Source organism: Hypanus sabinus, chromosome 11 (genome assembly GCF_030144855.1).
Source record: "Hypanus sabinus isolate sHypSab1 chromosome 11, sHypSab1.hap1, whole genome shotgun sequence".
NCBI classification, from domain to species: domain Eukaryota; kingdom Metazoa; phylum Chordata; class Chondrichthyes; order Myliobatiformes; family Dasyatidae; genus Hypanus; species Hypanus sabinus.
The window spans coordinates 111,696,613-111,718,345 of record NC_082716.1 but is presented as its reverse complement, the minus strand read 5'-3'; the positions used below and the strand labels follow the sequence as shown (position 1 = coordinate 111,718,345).

The window sequence follows — 21,733 nt, the reverse complement described above, 5'->3', positions numbered from 1 at the left end:
GAGAAGGAGGAGATTGGGGCTAAGAGGAAAAATGGATCAGCCATGATGAAATGCCGGAGCAGATTTGATGGGCCACATGCTCTTACAGTGGTGGTGGGGCTGGGTTTGTGGGTTGAGGTGTCCATCGGCCTGACTGCTTGGGGAAAATCACCGTTTTTGGGTCTGGTGGCCCTGGTGTGGATGTTAGGTAGCCTGCTCCCTGATGGGAGTGGGACAAACAGTCCATGAGCAGGGTGGGTGGGATCCTACATGATGTTACTGGCCTTTTTCCAGCACCTTTCTGTGTATATATGTCCTTGATGGTGGTCGGCTGGTTCCGTAATGAACGGGGCCACTTTCACTACCTGATATGGAGCCTTCCCGTGCCCCGCAATGCAGCTTGTTAGGGTGCTCTCTACTGCACGTCTGTAGAAGATCACAAATATTGATGTAATGCATCCAGCTTTAAATAACTCACTCTTTCTTTTTGTCTCAGATGTAGTCACTTGTGCTGGGCACTGCTCGTGCTCAATGCTTCTCATTCTCCTGCTCTGAGTTGCCATTAAAGTACTAATAATGTCATACAGTCTTAGAGCACTGCAGTGTAGAAACAGGCCTTTTGGCCCATCTAGTCCATGCTGAACTGCCTAGTCCCATTGACCTGCACCTGGACCTTAGCCGTCCATACTCCTCCCATCCATTTACCTATCTAAAGTTCTCTTAAGTGTTGAAATCAACAGCCCATGCATCACCTCTGCTGGCCACGCATTCCACACTCTCCCTAAAACCATAAGATATAGGCTCAGAATCAGGCCACTCGGCCCATCGAGTCTGCTCCACCATTTTATCATGGCTGATTCAATTTTCCTCTCAGCCCTAACCTCCTGCATCCCTTCATTTCCTGACTAATCAAAATTCGATTAACCTCTGCCTTACACAAACCCAATAATTTGGCCTCCACAGCCACCTGTGGCGAAGAATTCCACAGATTCACTGCTCTCTGGCTAAAGACAGTCCTCCTCATCTCCATTCTGAAAGAATGCCTCTCTCTTCTGAGGCTGTCCTCTGGTCTTAGACTCCCCCACCGTAGGAAACATCCCCCTTGACCACCCCCAGTGAAGGAGATCCCTCTCTGGCTCCCTTTATACATTCACCTTTCATCTTTGACCCATGACCTCTAGCTCAAGTCTCGCCCAGCCTCTGTGGATGTCTTTGTAACCACACCCAATAACCCACTTATCTCACCCACCATTTCCCAATGTTTTTCACAGCTGCACCATTGCTCTGAGCGGGAAATTTTTACACGGCCTGAAAACGGAACTTGAGCTCTAAGTCCCCTCGTTTCACCTGTCAGTGCCTCCTGAAAACCTCTCTTTAAGACCAAACCTAAGTATTAGTACCAAACTATTATTCCGCCCAGTCCCATGAACCCCACCTGGACCACAGGTCTCCGTACCCCTCCTACTCTGCCTAGTGTTATTGGAACCAACCCCCCCACACACCTGAACCACAGGTTCCCATTCTGCCTAGTGTTATTGACCCCCCCAAGGGGCAGCTCCCCATACCCCTCCTACTCTGCCTAGTGTTATTAACCTCCCTCCCCCTGGGCCATAGGTCCCCATACCCCTCCTACTCTGCCTAGTGTTATTGACCCCCCCCCCCCCAAAGTACCATGGCTCCTCAATTCTGAAAAAAATATCTTTCTTACTGTGAGAATGTGGAACTTGGTCCCACAGGGACTGTTTGAGGGGAACATATTTAAGGGGAAGGAGGTTTAAGCAGAACTAAGGAAGGTATTGAGGGCTAGATAGATCAAGTTCTCATTTTCTTTAATGTCCCATGTGTCCTTTGGACATGGGAAAGGCAATTCAAACATTCACTGGTTCACTTTAATATCAGAGACTGTTTACAGTACAAAATCTGAAAGTCACAGACACCCACAAAACAGAAGAAAATCCCCACAGAAAGAACGACAGACAACATGTTAGAACCCCAAAGCCTCACACAAGCATCAACCCTCCCTCCTCTTATTCCAGCAGAAAGCACCAGCCAAGCACCCCCCCCCCCCCCGTGACAGCAATGCCCCCAAACAGATATCAGACTCCTCAATACCCAGAGTCTGGACTGACACCAACTTACTGCCCTCTACTGTGCCTATTGTCCTGTTTATTATTTATTGTAATGCCTGCACTGTTCTGTGCACTTTATGCAGTCCTGGGTAGGTCTGTGGTCTAGTGTAGTTTCTCTTTCTGTGTTGTTTTTACGTAGTTCAGCGTAGTTTTTGTACTGTTTCATGTAGCACCATGGTCCTGAAAAACGTTGTCTCGTTTTTACTGTGTACTGTACCAGCAGTTATGGTCGAAATGACAATAAAAGTGACTTGCCTTGACTTGACTTGATAAGGGGCCCAAAACTGCTCACAATACTCCAAGTGAGGCCTCACCAGCACTTTATAAATTCTCAACATTACGTCCTTGCTTTTATATTCTGATCATTTCCTGTCAGAATCCTTATGTTTAGACATTCCTCTGCCCTGTGTCACTTTAAGGGCATAGAGTCCATCAGATAGCACTGCTCATCTCAGCCACTGGACATGCCACAGACTCCCTCCCCCTCACTGCCAAGGGAGAGAGAGATATCACCCCTTCCATGGCCAGGGCATGATGAACAGATCTCGCTGTTTCGATACAACGGTCTTAAGTGTCACTTTTATTTAGTTTGCCCTGACTTAACAATTGGCAGCAAACTCTGATTCTGTCTTGAGGGAAAGAGAGAGAGAGAGACTCGACTCTGACTCGAGGGAGAGAGAGAGAGAGAGAGATTGCTCGACGACACCAGCTTTCTCAATGTTCCGGCCTCCTGTGACACCTCAGTTCACGGGGGATTGAATCTACACCACAGGCCTGCTCCAGGCCGCCCATTTTCCATCTTCCACACTGGATTTTGGATTAATCCCATGGCACCTGTTCCCTCCCACATGATCATCAATTCCTCCTAGTGTTTACATCTCCAACAGCTTGTCCTGGTCCGTCCACGGAGACACCTTGGCCAAGAAAGCTTTCCGGCACGTCTGCTTGCTGGAATCACCAGGTTCGATGGATGTCTGGTAGAAAGTGGCCCTCTAGATGCCTAGAACAGCAACTGCCCTGCCGGATACTGCAGGAAATTGCAGAAGGTGTGAAAACAGATCAAACCATCACGGAAATGAGCCCCTCCTGCATCGACTCTCTCTGCACTTCCACGCTGCCCGGGGAAGTGGCCAGCATGAGAACATGAGGGAGCAGGAGTAGGGACTGGCCACTCGCCCCTCAAGCCTACCCCGCTATTCAGTGTGAGTGTGGCTGATCATTGCTGGTCCCAACTCCACTTCTGTGGCAGTTCCAATAACTCTCAGTTCCTTGGTCCTTCAGATATTTGTCCTGCTCCACCTTCAATACATAACATGATCTGGACTTCACCACCCTTGGGAGGAGAGTGAGTGGCAAAATTCCAGGGGCTCCCTGAGAGAAGAGGTTTCCCACCTCAGACTTTATCTCTTCTTTCTCATTCCAATAGGCAGAAGATACAAAAACTTGAAAAAAACACACCATCAGGCTCAAGGACAACTTCTACCCCGTTGTAAAAAGACTCTTGAGTGGATGCTTTGTCTAATTTTCTTATAGTTGTCCAGGGCATTTGAGAGGTTGCACTTGGAATACTGAACAAGGTCTTACCTAAAAAAGGGTGGGGTGTCGGGGTGGAGGTACGTCTGTCCCAAGGAAGGTGTGAGCTGCTCCTTCCCTCTGCCTGCTGGTGGGTCACCCTTGGGCCAAGTGTAGTACCTGTTTAGACAACATCTACCCCCCTCCCCCCTGCTACCAGGGTCACGTGAAGCCGTGGGAGCAGGTGTCACAAGTCCTGGTGATGCGACCACTGTCGCCAGACAATCCCTGAAGAGGCTGAGGTCACCCATCTTGTAAAGATACTGCCCAGAAGGAGGCAATGGCAAACCGGTTCCGTAGAAACACCCATGGTCATGTGACATGGCACGTATTGATGATGATCTAAGAAAGGACATACTAACATCGGGGCCAGAGATTCGGCTGGCTATTTCTGGGAAGGAGAGGGATTCCCTACCAAGCGAGGCCACACCAATTGGATCTATACCCCTTGGCGTTTAGAGGAATGTGGGTAACTTTATTCAGACAGTCAGGAACCAAGAAGGATTGTCAGGGAAGCAAAAATAAGTGGACAAGGCTAAAAGATAAGATGCTAGAGGAACTCATCAGGTCAGGCAGCATCTATAGGGAGGAATAAACAGTCAGCATCTGTCAGGGCAGCATAACTTGGCCATCTATGAGGATCTCAGTCATCCAGGTCATTGTAAATCAGGGCTTCACGCGTTGTCCAGAAAACGTTTGGCCACTCATCCAAGAAGCTTCTTCAGTTTTGATCCAGTGTGGGCAGTTTTGCAGCTTATAAACTCTGTGAGTTGTTTAAAGATATGGCAATCACCGGAGGGTTGCTAAGAGTCATAGAGGTCATGAGAGAGTCACTAGACTTTCTCTGCGTGAATGGAGGTGTGAACTGTTGTGGAGATGTTAGGACTGCACCGTAAGTAGCTGATAGGTGGTGTCGTACCCCACACCCTCTGCTCAGGGATGGGTTTTCCAGTTTGACAAAGCTGGCTTCTTTATCCCCTCTTTCAAGCAATCTGTGCTCCCTGTCCAAAGTGTGCACATTGTTATCATCGAAGGAGTGCCCCTTGTCCTCTAGGTGTAGATATACAGCTGGGTCTTGCCCTGAGGTGTTAGCCCTCCTACATTGGGCCATCGGTTTGTGAAGTGGGTGCTTTGTCTCACTGATATTCCGATCAGAGCCGTTCTCACTGCTCTGTTTACGTTTGGCTGTAGGATCACCCAACCTGGATTGGGTATGTACTCTACTTGACCTTTGTCTCAATACGACCTGTTTCAAATACAAAGGTGTCTTCTACAGGTAGAAACAGGGTTGCACCATGGGTCACCAGTGTCTCCTACTGTAGCCAACTTGTACATGGAAGAAGGAGAAAGGACAGCCTTGAAAACCTTCCGTGGAACATCACCCAGTCAATGGTTCAAGAATGCAGATGACACCTGGGTCAAGGTGCAAGCCTTCACAGAACACGTCAACTCGCTGGATAATAACATCAAATCTCCATGAGAAGACGTCGAGAACAATGGATTGGCCTTTTTAAACTGTGCTGCACTTATCAAAGAAAATGGACATCTAGATATTGAAGTTTACAACCCACCCAGATCAGTACCTACAGTTTGACTCTCATCACCCATAGAACATATGTTGGGGAACATCAGAACACGACATCACCACGCTGAGAATATGCCAACCAACATTACAGCTAATGGCAAAGAGCGCAAGCATTTGAGAGAAGCCTTGAAAGCTTGTGGCTACCCTGGCTGGGCTTTCATCAAGACAGCAACAAAAACCAGCAGGGACATCAGCCCAGCAGGCAGAGGTAAGGAACAAAGCAGATGGGAAAACATCGTCATGTCATATATAGCTGGAGTTTCAGAGAACACCAGAAGGATTTTCAACAAACACCAAATCCCTGTGTTTTTCATACTCAGACAGAAACCCATCTACCCCCAGGATCCTACAGCCAAACAAAGACAGAGCTGTATTGTATCTGCTGTCCAATGCAGTGAGAACGGCTCTGATCTGAATATCAGTGAGACAAAGCACCCACTTCACAAACCGATGGCCCAACATAGGAGGGCTAACACCTCAGGGCAAGATTCGGCTGTATGGCTACACCTAAAGGACACGAGACACTCCTTTGATGATAACAATATGCACACTTTGGACAGGGAGCACAAGTGGTTTGAAAGAGGGGTTAAAGAAGCTATTTTTGTCAAACTGGAAAACCCATCCCTGAACAGAGGGTGTGGGGTATGACACCACCTATCAGCTACTTACAGTGCAGTCCTAACATCTCCACCCCGCCACCTCCACAACAGTTCACACCTCCATTCACGCAGAGATAAGATTCATGACCCTTTCATTACCTCCATGACCCTTAACGACACTCATGTGATCTTTAAACAACTCGCAGAGTTTATAAACCGGAAAACTACCCACCAAGGATGGGAACTGAAGGAGCCTCGGATGAGTGGCAAAATGGCTTCTGGACAACACAGCGTCCTTGATTTACTACTGCTTGATATAAGTTTCGGGTTGAGACCTGAGAAAGTATTATTTCCATGGATGCTTCCGGAGCTGCTGAGTTTTTCCACAGTTTTTGGTGTATTGGTACAAGGTGAGGGGCTAGTTATTGAGAACTGGTGGGTGTAGAGACCTCTTCTCTCCAGAACTCTCTGCCCCCAAGGGTATTGGAGGCCAAGTCGTACGGTGCACTGATGGTGGAGAGGGACAAATATCTGAAAGTCCAATCGATTGAGAGTGAGAGGACAGTGGCACAGAAGAGGAATTGAGGACAACAGATCAACTGCGATCATATCAAATGGCAAGTTCGGGCCTGAAGGTCTGAGTGGCAGATTCCTGCTCCAATTTCCTTGTGAGCTGAGACCCTCACACAGGGAGGCTTTGAGGAGAGGAGCGAGGGAGATCCCGAAGTTCAGAGAGGTGATGGTGTTGCTGCCAGTACTGAACACACCCAGAACGCCACCCCATTATTCCTTTCATACACTACGTATACAGTAATTCATTGACGTTTTATATCGCAAAACAAAAAAAATTCACGCTCTAAAAGTCAGCGATAATGAACCTGACCCTGATGGCACAAGAACTCGAATGTAAGGCTGAACGCTCATGTACGCACATTCTTAATTATAAAAAGATCTGTGGCCAAAGCTCCTTCCCCCCACCACCTGTACGCACACTAGATGGAGGGTTGTACTGACTGGAGCAGGGGGAACAAAGATAGGGGAGGGTGTAGGATTTGGAGGGTTATAGGGGTCCAGAAGGGGCTGTAGAGATGGGGAGGGTGTAGGATTTGGAGGGTTATAGGGGTCCAGAAGGGGCTGTAGAGATGGGGAAGGTGTAGGATTTGGAGGTTTAGAGGGCTCCAGAATGGGTTGTAGAGATGGGGGAGGGTGCAGGGATCCAGGGGGTGTCAGGAGGGAATGGGAAAAGTGCGGGGAATCAAGGCGGTTTCAGAAATGGGGAAGTGTAAAGGGAACAAAGAGATTTACTGAAACAGGGAGAGGTGTGGTAACTGGGGGTGGGGAAGATGAGATGGTTACGGATATAAGGAGAAGTTACAGAGTTTGGGCTGTGGGCTGTGGGTATTCTGAGAGCAGTAGGGACAGGAGGAATAAATAGAGAAAGGAAGGGGTGTTGGGGCTGAAGGAGATTACAGAGACAGGGAGGGATGTAGGGGATTGAGGGCTTCACAGAGAAGGGGAGTGTCACTAGTGACTGGGAAGTTGTAGTGGCTGGTAAATACAGAGATAGGGAGGGAAATAGGGGCCAGAGGGTGGTCACAGAGCTAGGGAGGGATGTAGGGACAGAAATGGGGGGGGGTCACAGAGATGGGGAGGGTTGGAGGAGATTACAAGATGACGGGAGCCGAGCCGCAGCGGCCCTACCTGTGTCACACTCCTCGTGGTCGCTCTGGTCCAGCAGGTGGGTGAGCTCCGAGCTCTGTGTCAGGTAGGTACGGAGGCTGGTGATCATCTGCTGGATGCCCTGGAGCATCTCGGTGCTGCTGGTGTGCTTGCCCCTGCCCTCGATGGTGTAGGAGACGAAGCCCTGGAGCAAGCTGCCGAAGTAGCAGTCCTTGTTGTGAGACAGCTCCTCGATTTTGTTCCTGATCCTGCGGTCGGCCGACACCAGGCCGGTGAAGGCGTGGCTGACGGCCGAGAGCCGGTTCCTCACCTTGTCGGTCAGGCCGTGCGACTGCCGTTTGTACCGCTGCCGGTGGGGCGTCAGCGGGCCGGCTGCCGCCACCTCCTCCTCCACACTGCTGACCGACAGCGAGTCCAGCTCTGAGATGGGCGGCAGCACCGGGCTGTCGCAGGCCAGCAGCGAGCTCTCTGAGTGCGACTTGCGGAGGGACGAGGGGCACTTGAGGCCCCCGCTCTCCATCCAGGAGGCGCGGTAGTAGGGCGGCAGGGTGCTGCTCCCCACGCCACCTCCCCGGGGGCTCGGCACCTCCTCCGCCGTTTCCCCCTCGGGGTTGTCGCCCCAGCTCCAGGCCGCCCGCTGGCTGAAGGTCTTCCTCCTCGAGGCTGTCGACGGTGGCTCTGCGCTCGCCTCTGCGCTCTCAGCTGTCGAGGAACCAGAGGAGACAGAGTGGTTAGGGCGTGGCTGGAGGACTGCTGCCCGCTGGGGGAGGAGGGGTATCTGTGAGGAGCAGGCTGTCACTGACCGCTTGAACAAGAATCGTGCCCTCTGTCAGGGGTTGTGGGGAGACGGTCACTGGGATTCCAGGCAGCACCCACAGACCATTGGGAAGCTGACCCATGCATGCAGCCCAGAACAACCACTGGAAGCTCCCGGGATAAAGGCTCATAGATAGGGCAGGGCAGCATGGAAATAGGCATTTCAGCTGGTCTAGGCCTTACTTAATGCCTGTTATGTCACTGGCTTTAAGGGCAACAATGTAGGTCCTCCATCTCTGGGGGTGTTCAGGGCTTCCTTCATCCTGTCAGTAGCTTCCTCTCGGTTTTCACTACTGTCAGTCACGCAACTCCCGGTTGGAGACTTGGGAATACTGTCGCACTCAGATGTAGGAGGATTCTTCATTGCTGTTTCTGTTTGACCAGCCAGGGTTGTTGGTTCTGAGCTGAACCCCCAAACCTGGAGGACCGGTGGACCACTCAATCTGGCCTTTACCCTTTGACCTGTTTGGCACGGGTGGCCCAAAAGCCAAAGCATAAAGCCCCGACTCCTGCCAATGTACAGTGGCTCTCTGGGTCATTGAGGCACACAACAACATGGTTGTGGTCCTGTTGGAGGATGTAGGCCTTGTCAAACTGTTATTCTCCCTAGTCCCATTGAGCCCCACCTAGACTATAGCCCTCCATACCCCTCCCATCCATGTACCATTCCAAACTTCTCTTAACCGGGGCAGTTAAACCCACATCCGCCACTTTGGCTGGCAGCTCACACCATTCTGAGTGAAGAAGACCCCCCTTAGACCCCTCAGATATTTCACCTTTCACCCATAACCTATGACCTCTAGTTCTAGTAGTCCCACCTAGCCTTGGTGGGAAAAGCCTGCTTGCAGTTACCCTACCTAAACCCCTCATAATTCTGTATACCTCTGTCAGGAGGTGCTTGAGAGACCACAGCTACCAGAGGTGGCAAGACCGGGTAATTGTCTGGAGCAGAGGAGACACTACTGGCTGGGTGTGCTGGAAGCTGGAGATGAACTCTCGCAGAAAGAGTCAAATCCAGAAACCGCACCACTGTTCGGACTGTTTCCTCACTGACACGCAGTCTCAGTACAGGGGAACGTCCATTTAGAACAGAGATGAGGAGGAATTTCTTTAGCCAGAGAGTGGTGAATCTGTAGAATTCAGCTCCACAGGTGCCTGTGGAGGTCAGGTTGTCGGTGTATTTATAGCCGAAGTTGACAGATCCTTGATTGGTCAGGACGTGAAGGAATATGGGGAGAAGGCAGGAGACTCGAGGATGGGTGGGAAAATGATCAGCCATGATGAAAAGGCAGAGCAGACTCGATGGGCTGAATGGCCTAATTCTGCTCAAATGTCTGAAAGGTCTCATTAACTCTGAAACAAGATTAGCTTTAGATTTATACTTACATCAAAATTTCGATACCAAAAGTGAAATGTGCCATTTGTGTCAACCAGACATCTCCGGAATGTGGGAGGAAACCCGGGCTCCTGGCGGAAACCCACATGGTCATGGAAACATAGAAAACCTACAGCGCAATACAGGCCCTTTGGCCCACAAAGCTGTGCCGATCATGTCCTTACCTTAGAAATTACCTAGGCTTTACCCAAAGCCCTCTATTTCTATAAGCTCCATGTACCTGTTCAGGAGTCTCTTAAGAGACCCTATCGTATCCGCCTCCACCACCATTGCCAGCAGCCCATTCCACACACTCACCGCTCTCTGCATACAAAACATACCCCTGATCTCCTCTGCACCTACTCCCCAGCACCTGGGAGAACAGGTCACAGGGAGAAGATTGGGAAGGATGCTGAGGTTTTGGAGAGGGAGCAGAAGAGGTTTACCAGGATGCTACCTGGTTCAGAGGGCATGTGCTATCACGAGAGGCTGGATAAACTTGGGTTGTTTTCTCTGGAATGGCGAAGGCTGAGGGGAGATCTGACACGAGGAAATCTGCAGATGCTGGAAATTCAAGCAACATACACAAAATGCTGGTGGAACACAGCAGGCCAGGCAGCATCTATAAGGAGAAGCACCGTCAATGTTTTGGGCTGAGACCCTTCATCAGGACTAACTGAAAGGAAAGATAGTAAGAATATTTGAAAGTAGTGGGGGGAGGGGGAAATGCGAAATGATAGGAGACTGGAGGGGGTGGGGTAAAGCTAAGAGCTGGAAAGGTGATTGGCGAAAGTGATACAGAGCTGGAGAAGGGAAAGGATCATGGGACGGGAGGCCTCAGGAGGAAGAAAGGGGGAGGGGAGCACCAGAGGGAGATGGAGAACAGGCAGAGAGAGAGAGAAAAAAAACAAACAACTAAATATGTCAGGGATGGGGTAAGAAGGGGAGGGGCATTAACGGAAGTTAGAGAAGTCAATGTTCATGCCATCAGGTTGGAGGCTACCCAGCTGGTGTATAAGGTGTTGTTCCTCCAACCTGAGTGTGGCTTCATCTTGACAGTAGAGGAGGCCATGGACAGACATATCAGAATGGGAATGGGACGTGGAATTAAAATGTGTGGCCACTGGGAGATCCTGCTTTCTCTGACGAACAGAGCATAGGTTTTCAGTGAAACGGTTTCCTAGTCTGCATCGGGTATCACCCATATATAAAAGGCCACACCGGGAGCACCGGACTGCTATATTGGTACATATATATATATGGCTGTTTTTGCTGGTGTGAGTTGGGGGGGGTTGATGTTTTTGCTAGGGTGAATTGGGGAGGGGGGGGTCGATGCTTTTGCTGGTGTGAGTTGGGAAGGGGGGGTCGATGCTTTTGCTGGTGTGAGTTGGGGAGGGGGGGTCGATGCTTTTGCTGGGGTGAGTTGGGGAGGGGGGTCGATGGTTTTGTTCGTGTGAGTTGGGGAGGGGGGTCAATGCTTTTGCTGGGGTGAGTTGGGGAGGGGGATCGATGCTTTTGCTGGGGTGAGTTGGGGAGGGGGGGTCAATGCTTTTGCTGGGGTGAGTTGGGGAAGGGGATCGATGCTTTTGCTGGGGTGAGTTGGGGAGGGGGGGATCGATGATTTTGCTGGGGTGAGTTGGGGGGGTCGATGGTTTTGTTGGTGTGAGTTGGGGAGGGGGATCGATGTTTTTGCTGTGGTGAGTTGGGGGGGTCGATGGTTTTGTTGGTGTGAGTTGGGGAGGGGGGGGTCGATGTTTTTGCTAGGGTGAGTTGGGGAGGGGGGGTCGATGCTTTTGCTGGGGTGAGTTGTGGAGGGGGTGTTGATGCTTTTGCTGGTGTGAGTTGGGGAGGGGGGTCGATGCTTTTGCTGGTGTGAGTTGGGGAGGGGGGGTCGATGCTTTTGCTGGTGTGAGTTGGGGAGGGGGGTCGATGCTTTTGCTGGTGTGAGTTGGGGAGGGGGGTCGATGCTTTTGTTGGTGTGAGTTGGGGAGGGGGATCGATGCTTTTGCTGGGGTGAGTTGGGGAGGGGGATCGATGCTTTTGCTGGGGTGAGTCGGGGGGGGTCGATGCTTTTGCTGGTGTGAGTTGGGGAGGGGGATCGATGCTTTTGCTGGGGTGAGTTGGGGAGGGGGGTCGATGCTTTTGCTGGTGTGAGTTGGGGAGGGGGGGTCGATGCTTTTGCTGGTGTGAGTTGGGGAGGGGGGTCGATGCTTTTGCTGGTGTGAGTTGGGGAGGGGGGTCGATGCTTTTGTTGGTGTGAGTTGGGGAGGGGGATCGATGCTTTTGCTGGGGTGAGTTGGGGAGGGGGATCGATGCTTTTGCTGGGGTGAGTCGGGGGGGGTCGATGCTTTTGCTGGTGTGAGTTGGGGAGGGGGATCGATGCTTTTGCTGGGTGAGTTGGGGAGGGGGGTCGACGCTTTTGCTGGTGTGAGTTGGGGAGGGGGATCGATGCTTTTGCTGGTGTGAGTTGGGGAGGGGGGATCGATGCTTTTGCTGGGGTGAGTTGGGGAGGGAGATCGATGCTTTTGCTGGGTGAGTTGGGGAGGGGGGTCGATGCTTTTGCTGGGGTGAGTTGGGGAGGGGGGGTTGATGCTTTTGCTGGTGTGAGTTGGGGAGGGGGGGTCGATGCTTTTGCTGGTGTGAGTTGGGGAGGGGGGGGTCGATGCTTTTGCTGGTGTGAGTTGGGAGGGGGGTCGATGCTTTTGCTGGTGTGAGTTGGGGAGGGGGGGTTGATGCTTTCGCTGGTGTGAGTTGGGGAGGGGGGTCGATGCTTTTGCTGGTGTGAGTTGGGGAGGGGGGATCGATGCTTTTGCTGGGGTGAGTTGGGGAGGGGGGGTCGATGCTTTTGCTGGGGTGAGTTGGGGAGGGGGGGTCGATGCTTTTGCTGGTGTGAGTTGGGGAGGGGGTCGATGCTTTTGCTGGTGTGAGTTGGGGAGGGGGGGTCGATGCTTTTGCTGGTGTGAGTTGGGGAGGAGGGTCGATGCTTTTGCTGGTGTGAGTTGGGGAGGGGGGGTTGATGCTTTTGCTGGTGTGAGTTGGGGAGGGGGGTCGATGCTTTTGCTGGGGTGAGTTGGGGAGGGGGGGTCGATGCTTTTGCTGGTGTGAGTTGGGGAGGGGGGGTTGATGCTTTTGCTGGGGTGAGTTGGGGAGGGGGGGTCGATGCTTTTGCTGGTGTGAGTTGGGGAGGGGGGGGTCGATGCTTTTGCTGGTGTGAGTTGGGGAGGGGGGTTGATGCTTTTGCTGGTGTGAGTTGGGGAGGGGGGGTTGATGCTTTTGCTGGTGTGAGTTGGGGAGGAGGGTCGATGCTTTTGCTGGTGTGAGTTGGGGAGGGGGGGTTGATGCTTTTGCTGGTGTGAGTTGGGGAGGGGGGGTCGATGCTTTTGCTGGTGTGAGTTGGGAGGGGGGGGTCGATGCTTTTGCTGGTGTGAGTTGGGGAGGGGGGGTCGATGCTTTTGCTGGTGTGAGTTGGGGAGGGGGGTCGATGCTTTTGTTGGTGTGAGTTGGGGAGGGGGGTCGATGCTTTTGCTGGTGTGAGTTGGGGAGGGGGGATCGATGCTTTTGCTGGGGTGACTTGGGGAGGGGGGGTCGATGCTTTTGTTGGTGTGAGTTGGGGAGGGGGGTCGATGCTTTTGCTGGTGTGAGTTGGGGAGTGGGGTCGATGCTTTTGCTGGTGTGAGTTGGGGAGGGGGGGGTCGATGCTTTTGCTGGGGTGAGTTGGGGAGGGGGGTCGATGCTTTTGCTGGTGTGAGTTGGGGAGTGGGGTCGATGCTTTTGCTGGGGTGAGTTGGGGAGGGGGGGTCGATGCTTTTTCTGGTGTGAGTTGGGGAGGGGGGTCGATGCTTTTGCTGGGGTGAGTTGGGGAGGGGGGTCGATGCTTTTGCTGGTGTGAGTTGGGGAGGGGGGTCGATGCTTTTGCTGGGGTGAGTTGGGGAGGGGGGTCCATGGTTTTGCTGGTGTGAGTTGGGGAGGGGGATCGATGCTTTTTCTGGTGTGAGTTGGGGAGGGGTATCGATGCTTTTGCTGGGGTGAGTTGGGGAGGGGGATCGATGCTTTTGCTGGGGTGAGTTGGGGAGGGGGATCGATGCTTTTGCTGGGGTGAGTTGGGGAGGGGGGGTCGATGCTTTTGCTGGTGTGAGTTGGGGAGTGGGGTCGATGCTTTTGCTGGTGTGAGTTGGGGAGGGGGGGGTCGATGCTTTTGCTGGTGTGAGTTGGGGAGGGGGGGTCGATGCTTTTGCTGGTGTGAGTTGGGGAGGGGGGGTCGATGCTTTTGCTGGTGTGAGTTGGGGAGGAGGGTCGATGCTTTTGCTGGTGTGAGTTGGGGAGGGGGGGTCGATGCTTTTGCTGGTGTGAGTTGGGGAGGGGGTCGATGCTTTTGCTGGGGTGAGTTGGGGAGGGGGGGTCGATGCTTTTGCTGGTGTGAGTTGGGGAGGGGGGGTTGATGCTTTTGCTGGGGTGAGTTGGGGAGGGGGGGTCGATGCTTTTGCTGGGGTGAGTTGGGGAGGGGGGGTCGATGCTTTTGCTGGTGTGAGTTGGGGAAGGGGATCGACGCTTTTGCTGGGGTGAGTTGGGGGGGGGGGTCGATGCTTTTGCTGGTGTGAGTTGGGGAGGGGGGGTTGATGCTTTTGCTGGTGTGAGTTGGGGAGGGGGGGTTGATGCTTTTGCTGGTGTGAGTTGGGGAGGAGGGTCGATGCTTTTGCTGGTGTGAGTTGGGGAGGGGGGGTTGATGCTTTTGCTGGTGTGAGTTGGGGAGGGGGGGTCGATGCTTTTGCTGGTGTGAGTTGGGGAGGGGGGGTCGATGCTTTTGCTGGTGTGAGTTGGGGAGGGGGGGGTCGATGCTTTTTGCTGGTGTGAGTTGGGGAGGGGGGTCGATGCTTTTGTTGGTGTGAGTTGGGGAGGGGGGTCGATGCTTTTGCTGGTGTGAGTTGGGGAGGGGGGATCGATGCTTTTGCTGGGGTGACTTGGGAGGGGGGGTCGATGCTTTTGCTGGTGTGAGTTGGGGAGGGGGGGTCGATGCTTTTGCTGGTGTGAGTTGGGGAGGGGGGTCGATGCTTTTGCTGGGGTGAGTTGGGGAGGGGGGGTCGATGCTTTTGCTGGTGTGAGTTGGGGAGGGGGGGTTGATGCTTTTGCTGGGGTGAGTTGGGGAGGGGGGGTCGATGCTTTTGCTGGGGTGAGTTGGGGAGGGGGGGTCGATGCTTTTGCTGGTGTGAGTTGGGGAAGGGGATCGACGCTTTTGCTGGGGTGAGTTGGGGGGGGGGGTCGATGCTTTTGCTGGTGTGAGTTGGGGAGGGGGGGTTGATGCTTTTGCTGGTGTGAGTTGGGGAGGGGGGGTTGATGCTTTTGCTGGTGTGAGTTGGGGAGGAGGGTCGATGCTTTTGCTGGTGTGAGTTGGGGAGGGGGGGTTGATGCTTTTGCTGGTGTGAGTTGGGGAGGGGGGGTCGATGCTTTTGCTGGTGTGAGTTGGGGAGGGGGGGTCGATGCTTTTGCTGGTGTGAGTTGGGGAGGGGGGGTCGATGCTTTTGCTGGTGTGAGTTGGGGAGGGGGTCGATGCTTTTGTTGGTGTGAGTTGGGGAGGGGGGTCGATGCTTTTGCTGGTGTGAGTTGGGGAGGGGGGATCGATGCTTTTGCTGGGGTGACTTGGGGAGGGGGGGTCGATGCTTTTGTTGGTGTGAGTTGGGGAGGGGGGTCGATGCTTTTGCTGGTGTGAGTTGGGGAGTGGGGTCGATGCTTTTGCTGGTGTGAGTTGGGGAGGGGGGGGTCGATGCTTTTGCTGGGGTGAGTTGGGGAGGGGGGTCGATGCTTTTGCTGGTGTGAGTTGGGGAGTGGGGTCGATGCTTTTGCTGGGGTGAGTTGGGGAGGGGGGTCGATGCTTTTTCTGGTGTGAGTTGGGGAGGGGGGGTCGATGCTTTTGCTGGGGTGAGTTGGGGAGGGGGGTCGATGCTTTTGCTGGTGTGAGTTGGGGAGGGGGGTCGATGCTTTTGCTGGGGTGAGTTGGGGAGGGGGGTCCATGGTTTTGCTGGTGTGAGTTGGGGAGGGGGATCGATGCTTTTTCTGGTGTGAGTTGGGGAGGGGTATCGATGCTTTTGCTGGGGTGAGTTGGGGAGGGGGATCGATGCTTTTGCTGGGGTGAGTTGGGGAGGGGGATCGATGCTTTTGCTGGGGTGAGTTGGGGAGGGGGGTCGATGCTTATTCTGGTGTGAGTTGGGGAGGGGGGGTCGATGCTTTTGCTGGTGTGAGTTGGGGAGTGGGGTCGATGCTTTTGCTGGGGTGAGTTGGGGAGGGGGGGTCGATGCTTTTTCTGGTGTGAGTTGGGGAGGGGGGGTCGATGCTTTTGCTGGGGTGAGTTGGGGAGGGGGGTCGATGCTTTTGCTGGGGTGAGTTGGGGAGTGGGGTCGATGCTTTTGCTGGGGTGAGTTGGGGAGTGGGGGTCGATGCTTTTTCTGGTGTGAGTTGGGGAGGGGGGGTCGATGCTTTTGCTGGGGTGAGTTGGGGAGGGGGGTCGATGCTTTTGCTGGGGTGAGTTGGGGGAGGGGGGGTCGATGCTTTTGCTGGTGTGAGTTGGGGAGGGGGGGTCGATGCTTTTGCTGGTGTGAGTTGGGGAGGGGGGTCGATGCTTTTGCTGGGGTGAGTTGGGGAGGGGGGTCGATGCTTTTGTTGGTGTGAGTTGGGTAGGGGGGGTCGATGCTTTTGCTGGTGTGAGTTGGGGAGGGGGGGTCGATACTTTTGCTGGTGTGAGTTGGGGAGGGGGGTCGATGCTTTTGCTGGGGTGAGTTGGGGAGGGGGGTCGATGCTTTTGTTGGTGAGAATTGGGGAGGGGGGGGTCGATGCTTTTGCTGGTGTGAGTTGGGGAGGGGGATCGATGCTTTTGCTGTGGTGAGTTGGGGAAGGGGATCGACGCTTTTGCTGGTGTGAGTTGGGGAGGGGGGGTTGATGCTTTTGCTGGTGTGAGGGGGAGGGGGGTCGATGCTTTTGCTGGTGTGAGTTGGGGAGGGGGGTCGATGGTTTTGTTCGTGTGAGTTGGGGAGGGGGGTCAATGCTTTTGCTGGGGTGAGTTGGGGAGGGGGATCGATGCTTTTGCTGGGGTGAGTTGGGGAGGGGGGGTCAATGCTTTTGCTGGGGTGAGTTGGGGAAGGGGATCGATGCTTTTGCTGGGGTGAGTTGGGGAGGGGGGGATCGATGATTTTGCTGGGGTGAGTTGGGGGGGTCGATGGTTTTGTTGGTGTGAGTTGGGGAGGGGGATCGATGTTTTTGCTGTGGTGAGTTGGGGGGGTCGATGGTTTTGTTGGTGTGAGTTGGGGAGGGGGGGGTCGATGTTTTTGCTAGGGTGAGTTGGGGAGGGGGGGTCGATGCTTTTGCTGGGGTGAGTTGTGGAGGGGGTGTTGATGCTTTTGCTGTTGTGAGTTGGGGAGGGGGGTCGATGCTTTTGCTGGTGTGAGTTGGGGAGGGGGGGTCGATGCTTTTGCTGGTGTGAGTTGGGGAGGGGGGTCGATGCTTTTGCTGGTGTGAGTTGGGGAGGGGGGTCGATGCTTTTGTTGGTGTGAGTTGGGGAGGGGGATCGATGCTTTTGCTGGGGTGAGTTGGGGAGGGGGATCGATGCTTTTGCTGGGGTGAGTCGGGGGGGGTCGATGCTTTTGCTGGTGTGAGTTGGGGAGGGGGATCGATGCTTTTGCTGGGGTGAGTTGGGAAGGGGGGTCGATGCTTTTGCTGGTGTGAGTTGGGGAGGGGGGATCGATGCTTTTGCTGGGGTGAGTTGGGGAGGGAGATCGATGCTTTTGCTGGGGTGAGTTGGGGAGGGGGGTTGATGCTTTTGCTGGGGTGAGTTGGGGAGGGGGGGTTGATGCTTTTGCTGGTGTGAGTTGGGGAGGGGGGGTCGATGCTTTTGCTGGTGTGAGTTGGGGAGGGGGGGGGGTCGATGCTTTTGCTGGTGTGAGTTGGGAGGGGGGGTCGATGCTTTTGCTGGTGTGAGTTGGGGAGGGGGGGTTGATGCTTTCGCTGGTGTGAGTTGGGGAGGGGGGTCGATGCTTTTGCTGGTGTGAGTTGGGGAGGGGGGATCGATGCTTTTGCTGGGGTGAGTTGGGGAGGGGGGTCGATGCTTTTGCTGGGGTGAGTTGGGGAGGGGGGGTCGATGCTTTTGCTGGTGTGAGTTGGGGAGGGGGGGTCGATGCTTTTGCTGGTGTGAGTTGGGGAGGAGGGTCGATGCTTTTGCTGGTGTGAGTTGGGGAGGGGGGGTCGATGCTTTTGCTGGTGTGAGTTGGGGAGGGGGGTCGATGCTTTTGCTGGGGTGAGTTGGGGAGGGGGGGTCGATGCTTTTGCTGGTGTGAGTTGGGGAGGGGGGGTTGATGCTTTTGCTGGTGTGAGTTGGGGAGGGGGGGTCGATGCTTTTGCTGGTGTGAGTTGGGGAGGGGGGGTTGATGCTTTTGCTGGTGTGAGTTGGGGAGGGGGGGTCGATGCTTTTGCTGGTGTGAGTTGGGGAGGGGGGGTTGATGCTTTTGCTGGTGTGAGTTGGGGAGGGGGGGGTCGATGCTTTTGCTGGTGTGAGTTGGGGAGGGGGGGTCGATGCTTTTGCTGGTGTGAGTTGGGGAGAGGGGGTCGATGCTTTTGCTGGTGTGAGTTGGGGAGGGGGGTCGATGCTTTTGTTGGTGTGAGTTGGGGAGGGGGGGTCGATGCTTTTGCTGGTGTGAGTTGGGGAGGGGGGATCGATGCTTTTGCTGGGGTGACTTGGGGAGGGGGGGTCGATGCTTTTGTTGGTGTGAGTTGGGGAGGGGGGTCGATGCTTTTGCTGGTGTGAGTTGGGGAGTGGGGTCGATGCTTTTGCTGGTGTGAGTTGGGGAGGGGGGGGTCGATGCTTTTGCTGGGGTGAGTTGGGGAGGGGGGTTGATGCTTTTGCTGTGGTGAGTTGGGAGGGGAGTCGATGCTTTTGCTGGGGTGAGTTGGGGACGGGGGGTCGATGCTTTTGTTGGTGTGAGTTGGGGAGGGGGGTCGATGCTTTTGCTGGTGTGAGTTGTGGAGTGGGGGTCGATGCTTTTGCTGGTGTGAGTTGGGGAGTGGGGTCGATGCTTTTGCTGGGGTGAGTTGGGGAGGGGGTCGATGCTTTTTCTGGTGTGAGTTGGGGAGGGGGGGGTCGATGCTTTTGCTGGGGTGAGTTGGGGAGGGGGGTCGATGCTTTTGCTGGTGTGAGTTGGGGAGGGGGGTCGATGCTTTTGCTGGGGTGAGTTGGGGAGGGGGGTCCATGGTTTTGCTGGTGTGAGTTGGGGAGGGGGATCGATGCTTTTTCTGGTGTGTTGGGGAGGGGTATCGATGCTTTTGCTGGGGTGAGTTGGGGAGGGGGATCGATGCTTTTGCTGGGGTGAGTTGGGGAGGGGGATCGATGCTTTTGCTGGGGTGAGTTGGGGAGGGGGGTCGATGCTTATTCTGGTGTGAGTTGGGGAGGGGGGGTCGATGCTTTTGCTGGTGTGAGTTGGGGAGTGGGGTCGATGCTTTTGCTGGGGTGAGTTGGGGAGGGGGGGTCGATGCTTTTTCTGGTGTGAGTTGGGGAGGGGGGGTCGATGCTTTTGCTGGGGTGAGTTGGGGAGGGGGGTCGATGCTTTTGCTGGGGTGAGTTGGGGAGTGGGGTCGATGCTTTTGCTGGGGTGAGTTGGGGAGTGTGGGTCGATGCTTTTTCTGGTGTGAGTTGGGGAGGGGGGGTCGATGCTTTTGCTGGGGTGAGTTGGGGAGGGGGGTCGATGCTTTTGCTGGGGTGAGTTGGGGGAGGGGGGGTCGATGCTTTTGCTGGTGTGAGTTGGGGAGGGGGGGTCGATGCTTTTGCTGGTGTGAGTTGGGGAGGGGGGTCGATGCTTTTGCTGGGGTGAGTTGGGGAGGGGGGTCGATGCTTTTGTTGGTGTGAGTTGGGTAGGGGGGGTCGATGCTTTTGCTGGTGTGAGTTGGGGGGGGGGGTCGATGCTTTTGCTGGTGTGAGTTGGGGAGGGGGGTCGATGCTTTTGCTGGGTTGAGTTGGGGAGGGGGGTCGATGCTTTTGTTGGTGAGAGTTGGGGAGGGGGGGTCGATGCTTTTGCTGGTGTGAGTTGGGGAGGGGGATCGATGCTTTTGCTGTGGTGAGTTGGGGAAGGGGATCGACGCTTTTGCTGGTGTGAGTTGGGGAGGGGGGGGTTGATGCTTTTGCTGGTGTGAGGGGGAGGGGGGTCGATGCTTTTGCTGGTGTGAGTTGGGGAGGGGGGGTCGATGCTTTTGCTGGTGTGAGTTGGGGAGAGGGGTCGATGCTTTTGCTGGTGTGAGTTGGGGAGGGGGGGTCGATGCTTTTGCTGGGGTGAGTTGGGGAGGGGGGTCGATGCTTTTGTTGGTGTGAGTTGGGGAGGGGGGTCGATGCTTTTGCTGGGGTGAGTTGGGGGGTGGGGGGGGTCGATGCTTTTGTTGGTGTGAGTTGGGGAGGGGGGTCGATGCTTTTGCTGCTGTGAGTTCGGGAGTGGGGGTCGATGCTTTTGCTGGTGTGAGTTGGGGAGGGGGGTCGATGCTTTTGCTGGTGTGAGTTGGGGAGGGGGGCTCGATGCTTTTGCTGGGGTGAGTTGGGGAGGGGGGTTGATGCTTTTGCTGGGGTGAGTTGGGAGGGGGATCGATGCTTTTGCTGGGGTGAGTTGGGGAGGGGGGATCGATGCTTTTGCTGGAGTGAGTTGGGGAGGGGGGATCGATGCTTTTGCTGGAGTGAGTTGAGGAGGGGGGGGTCGATGCTTTTGCTGGTATGAGTTGGGGAGGGGGGTCAATGCTTTTGCTGGGGTGAGTTGGGGAGGGGGATCGATGCTTTTGTTGGGGTGAGTTGGGGAGGGGGGATCGATGCTTTTGCTGGGGTGAGTTGGGGAGGGGGGGTCAATGCTTTTGCTGGTGTGAGTTGGGGAGGGGGGGCCGATGCTTTTGCTGGGGTGAGTTGGGGAGGGGGGTCGATGCTTTTGCTGGGGTGAGTTGGGGACGGGGGGTCGATGCTTTTGCTGGGGTGAGTTGGGGGGGGGTCGATGCTTTTGCTGGGGGGTGAGTTGGGGGGTGGTGGGGGTCGATGCTTTTGTTCGTGTGAGTTGGGGAGGGGGGTCGATGCTTTTGCTGGTGTGAGTTGGGGAGTGGGGGTCGATGCTTTTGCTGGTGTGAGTTGGGGAGTGGGGTCGATGCTTTTGCTGGTGTGAGTTGGGGAGGTGGGGTCGATGCTTTTGCTGAGGTGAGTTGGGGAGGGGGGGTCGATGCTTTTGCTGGTGTGAGTTGGGGAGGGGGGGTCGATGCTTTTGCTGGTGTGAGTTGGGGAGGGGGGTCGATGCTTTTGCTGGGGTGAGTTGGGGAGGGGGGTCGATGCATTTGCTGGTGTGAGTTGGGGAGGGGGGTCGATGCTTTCACTGGGGTGAGTTGGGGAGGGGGGTCAATGCTTTTGCTGGTGTGAGTTGGGGAGGGGGGGTCGATGCTTTTGCTGGTGTGAGTTGGGGAGGGGGGTCGATGCTTTCACTGGGGTGAGTTGGGGAGGGGGGTCAATGCTTTTGCTGGTGTGAGTTGGGGAGGGGGGGTCGATGCTTTTGTTGGTGTGAGTTGGGGAGGGGGGTCAATGCTTTTGCTGGTGTGAGTTGGGGAGGGGGGGTCGATGCTTTTGCTGGTGTGAGTTGGGGAGGGGGGGTCGATGCTTTTGCTGGTGTGAGTTGGGGAGGAGGGTCGATGCTTTTGCTGGTGTGAGTTGGGGAGGGGGGGTCGATGCTTTTGCTGGTGTGAGTTGGGGAGGGGGGTCGATGCTTTTGCTGGGGTGAGTTGGGGAGGGGGGGTCGATGCTTTTGCTGGTGTGAGTTGGGGAGGGGGGGTTGATGCTTTTGCTGGTGTGAGTTGGGGAGGGGGGGTTGATGCTTTTGCTGGTGTGAGTTGGGGAGGAGGGTCGATGCTTTTGCTGGTGTGAGTTGGGGAGGGGGGGTCGATGCTTTTGCTGGTGTGAGTTGGGGAGGGGGGGTCGATGCTTTTGCTGGTGTGAGTTGGGGAGGGGGGGTCG

The 21,733-nt window shown here is 55.0% G+C and overlaps 1 protein-coding gene across 2 annotated transcripts in view; it reads right to left on the bottom strand.

Annotated features, from left to right (window-relative positions):
* The window catches only part of LOC132402289 (ras and Rab interactor 3-like), a 109,783-nt gene that overhangs the window by 36,128 nt on the left and 51,922 nt on the right, over positions 1-21,733 (bottom strand). For both annotated transcript variants that reach the window (XM_059985143.1, XM_059985142.1), the window contains exon 7: positions 7,566-8,246. In XM_059985143.1, coding sequence (XP_059841126.1) covers positions 7,566-8,246 — 681 coding nt within the window. The remainder of the gene's footprint in view (positions 1-7,565; positions 8,247-21,733) is intronic.